Below are 3906 nucleotides of genomic sequence, written 5' to 3' on the forward strand. Positions count from 1 at the left end.
CCCCCCCCGGCCGAAAACTGGAGCTGTTCCATTCTGCCCCCATCCCCTGAATGGCATGCGCACAGCCTCCCGCCATTTACCCCATCCCTCATCTCCCAACATTGAACACCCCTAACCCACCAGTCCCAGCAACTCTTCATTGTTATAAAATGTCAGTGCAAATGAAGCAATTAGAAAAAGAACTCAATTTAAACATTAAATTTTGATTAATCGTAGTTATGGTAATTCATGACATTGCATGTGGTAATCTGGGGTACCTCGAGATGATACGAACAGCTGCTGCAACCACTGAGTACACGCCACATTGCCATTCGAGTTATTCTAATCACAAATGCATTGTTGCTGAGTTTATCATGAATGAGTGAGAGAACAGTCGTCGATTTATTAACAATGTTGGGGTTTTGGGGTCCGATTTGTCGACGAGGGCCACTATGGAGCTGTCACCTACGTATCATTCGATTGTCAAAACACTCCGAGGGGTCAATGTCTTCGGAATTGAAGCCCTCAAGCCCCATAATTATTCATCAATTATTTATTCCACGTCAGGGACAAATAATTTGCCGGAATAATTTCGTCTTCTCGTGAACATCGTCAACGCAACTGGGTCAGAGTCTGGGTACTGGGGAGGGCTGTGTATTCATGGCTGTTTTTGTTGATGAGCAGAATCTCACGCGCATCGATATTTCGATCTGCACTAGGGGCTCTAGCTGAATTTTTTGAATTCTCCGGCTGTTGCACTGTGTTTTTATTGAGAATGGCTGGCGTAGAGAGACATGGTGGGCGCGCGGATGGATTCCGAATTTTTGATGGGGAAAATAACTCGACGTTGGGACGAATAAATTCACAGCAATATGGGGATTATCGGTGGGACAAGTGTACGACAAGGTGAGTATGTTAATCCACCTCTGCTTTTCGCAATTCCGTAGGCGAGAGAGACTCTTCGAGCCTATATTGGATTGGTCGGTGTGCGCGAGATTCTATCGATTTGCTCTAGCGCGACAGCTTTCAAGTCGGGAGTCTGAGGGTATGAGCAACTTCCGCAATGCGTGCTACATTAATTTGTTTATTTGTTTATTTGTTTATTTGGACATTGTGGGGAGATTTATGGGATGAGACAAAATTTCAGAGAAAATCCTAGCGGATTCTCTAGGAAATTCGTTTCGCGTTCTAGTAGTTTCCGCGCGATTCTGTTAAATGATTCCATTGATTGTCTGTCTATTTTTTCCAACAGGAATGTTCAATAAAAAATATTCTGCACAGATTTGGCAATTCGTTGGGGATCACACGAGTATTGGGCTGGGAGGACTTGATGTATACTCGTTCGACTCCAGTAGTCGATGGGGCTCTTTGAATTTTATGAGTGGAGATGAATTTTGGGAATTGTCTTGATTAATGGAGAGGCTATTACAATTTATCGTTGAGTGAATTGGTGGGATGACGTATGAGGGAAAATTTAGGAGGAAAATACCCAGCGTTTTTTTATATCTTGAGACAGACAAAAGTGTCTTGGCCTTCTTCTTAAGCACTCATTACCGGGATAATTACACAAGTGATGAGTCATAAATATGTAGAATGACTATTGAATATTCTCCCTTGGAAAATTAAACAGCTGGTAAAAATACCTCTTCACATTTTCGGTTAAAAAAAAAAAACTTATTAATTAGTGATTTCAAGGAAAAATATTCACAGTTATTGCCTTATGAAAATTTTAATATCTTTAAAATTCAGTTCTCATTTCAATGAATACACAATTAAAAAATCATTAAAATGTCAAAAATGTTCAATCAACTCATCAATATCAAATTATCTCAATAATGAATGCCAAGAGGCATTTTTCATCGCACATTTCATCTTCAGAATAAAGATTTTGACATTTTCTCCTCAAACCCCTCTTTTCCTCACTAATAAAAAATTAAAAAACATCAGACTGTAATTTCCTGTTGATATTACGTCTCACCTTAGCTGCTTGCGGCTCGATGTCGGTGAGCCGTTGAGCCCGGGGTCTCTCAGGCGGTCCTGGCATCCCCAAGAATCGTCCCAACAGTATAAAAAGGACGAAACCCAGTTCCACTGTCTCTTATTTAAATTCCTCCATTGGGATCAGATCTATCAGTCGAATTCTATCAGTACTTTTCCCTCTTATTGTCATTTCTGAAACCAAAAAAAAAACAAAAAATCAATTTACAACTACTTCTCAAACTCACAGACAATTGTTCCTCTCTTGTTACCCTGAACAATGATCAATTTCATAAAATCCCACGAATGAAACAATTTAATGGAAAAACGTAGCGATTTTTAAAAGAAATTTTACAGAAATTCTATTGCCGAAATAGTGAAGACTAGTGAAAATTCTGCAACTTGTCATTTTTTCAAGAAATATTTGATAGAAAAAAACCAATCGATTTTGATTCTTCTACAGAAATTCTTGGGCATAAATTCTTCATATTTTTCCACTCTATTTTGATTCGTTTCAAAAAAATTGGAAAACTCATGCCCTAGAATTTTTATCAATAAAAAAAATCCAGCAGTACAGGTATAGATACAGAAAAATGAACATCTAAATCAACATTTTTTTCCATAAAAAATAATTATTGAAAAACGCATAACAAAGTTGCCTAATTTTCAACAGAATTGGCGCAAAAAAAAATATAGAATTACTCAAAAGAATTTAAAAAAACTCCATTCAAAAGAACTTCTCAGAAAACCCCCTATTCTTTCCCATTTATTTTTATTCATGTGTACCAGACGTCGTCCCCAGAAATTCTAGGTTAGAACGACCTCAGCACCAAAGAAAATCAAAAAACACCCCATTATCCTTCTTAATTAGGATTTTTCTTTTATAGCAGGAGTCGATTGTAAAAATTATAAAATTAGAGAGAGTCACATTTGAGCTGTCACTGAAAAACTAGTAGCTTTCAAACAAAACTTGAACAAAAAATGAATAAATGGGGAAAAATGTCAAAATAAAATGATGCTGGTGACACAGAAATGACTGGAAATCACAGCCCACTGCCATTTCCCCTCAATCATCATGAAGTGACATTTTTACATAATGGACACCAGGTGGTTTAGCTGATTGCATCGAGCCTGATGTAACTAGATATGGAGTAGACATATTTCTCGCTCATTTTCACACAATCATGTAATTTGATATTCAGTCAGAGTAGAATACCAATGGAGAAGATTACGAGGATCAATTGTCGTCGGTGGAATGTCCATTGTCGATTAATTCCCCTCCCCCCGCCCATTACTCCGTCACTCGTTCGTTATTTATCAACAGTTGTATTTTTATTTATTACTCACATGCAGCTGAATTTCTCGTCTACATTTGACGTGACGATATCTTTGGAGATCATTTAATGTCTCGGGGGGAATTGCACGTTCACAGGGACTGGGTGGGCCATAAAAAAATATGAAAAATTTACTGGAGACCCTGGTTAACACTTGCACCCTCACAAACACTAAAACAACAACTTGGCAATTTCAGTGACATGTTTAACCTCCCTCGACGCGTAATCGAGCTGCTGACGAGAGTTTATTTTATTTTTTTCTTCACTTTTCATCGGCAGTCACTTGTGCTCGAGCGCTGATACTGCAGCTGGATGCAGCTATTCGGTGTACAGTGCAGAATTCCAGCGACTGAAATTGTATTTACGCAATGGTTGCTCTTGCACCAGCCATGGCAGAGCAACCACTGGGACGCGGTCGGAAATAGACGGAATCTGGCGGATTTTATTCAACGGACGACTCTCTCTCCCGTTGGGCGAGAGGACTACGGGTGGTGGAAAGGGGACAAAAAAATACTCGTTGGGGACGAAGTGATCCCACTTCATTGTCGAATGTTGTCGAACACGCCCCACATTTGAAGTGATAGGGAATGACGGCGGGGGGGGGGGGGGATGCGGG

General features: G+C 39.5%; 1 protein-coding gene across 1 annotated transcript in view; it reads right to left on the reverse strand.

The window, feature by feature from the left end:
• LOC107045308 (rho GTPase-activating protein 32) overlaps positions 1 to 3798 on the reverse strand; it is a 10181-nt gene extending 6383 nt beyond the window's left edge. The window contains exons 1-2 of the mRNA XM_015267523.1: positions 3304 to 3798; positions 1958 to 2151 (exon numbers count right to left, since the gene is read on the reverse strand). Of these exons, the coding sequence (XP_015123009.1) occupies positions 1958 to 2023 (66 nt within the window). The 5' untranslated portion in view covers positions 2024 to 2151; positions 3304 to 3798. The remainder of the gene's footprint in view (positions 1 to 1957; positions 2152 to 3303) is intronic.
• Positions 3799 to 3906: the final 108 nt, after the last annotated feature.

The sequence above is a fragment of the Diachasma alloeum genome, unplaced genomic scaffold, assembly GCF_001412515.2.
Source record: "Diachasma alloeum isolate Michigan unplaced genomic scaffold, Dall2.0 Dall_scaffold_00914, whole genome shotgun sequence".
Classification (NCBI taxonomy): Eukaryota; Metazoa; Arthropoda; class Insecta; order Hymenoptera; family Braconidae; genus Diachasma; species Diachasma alloeum.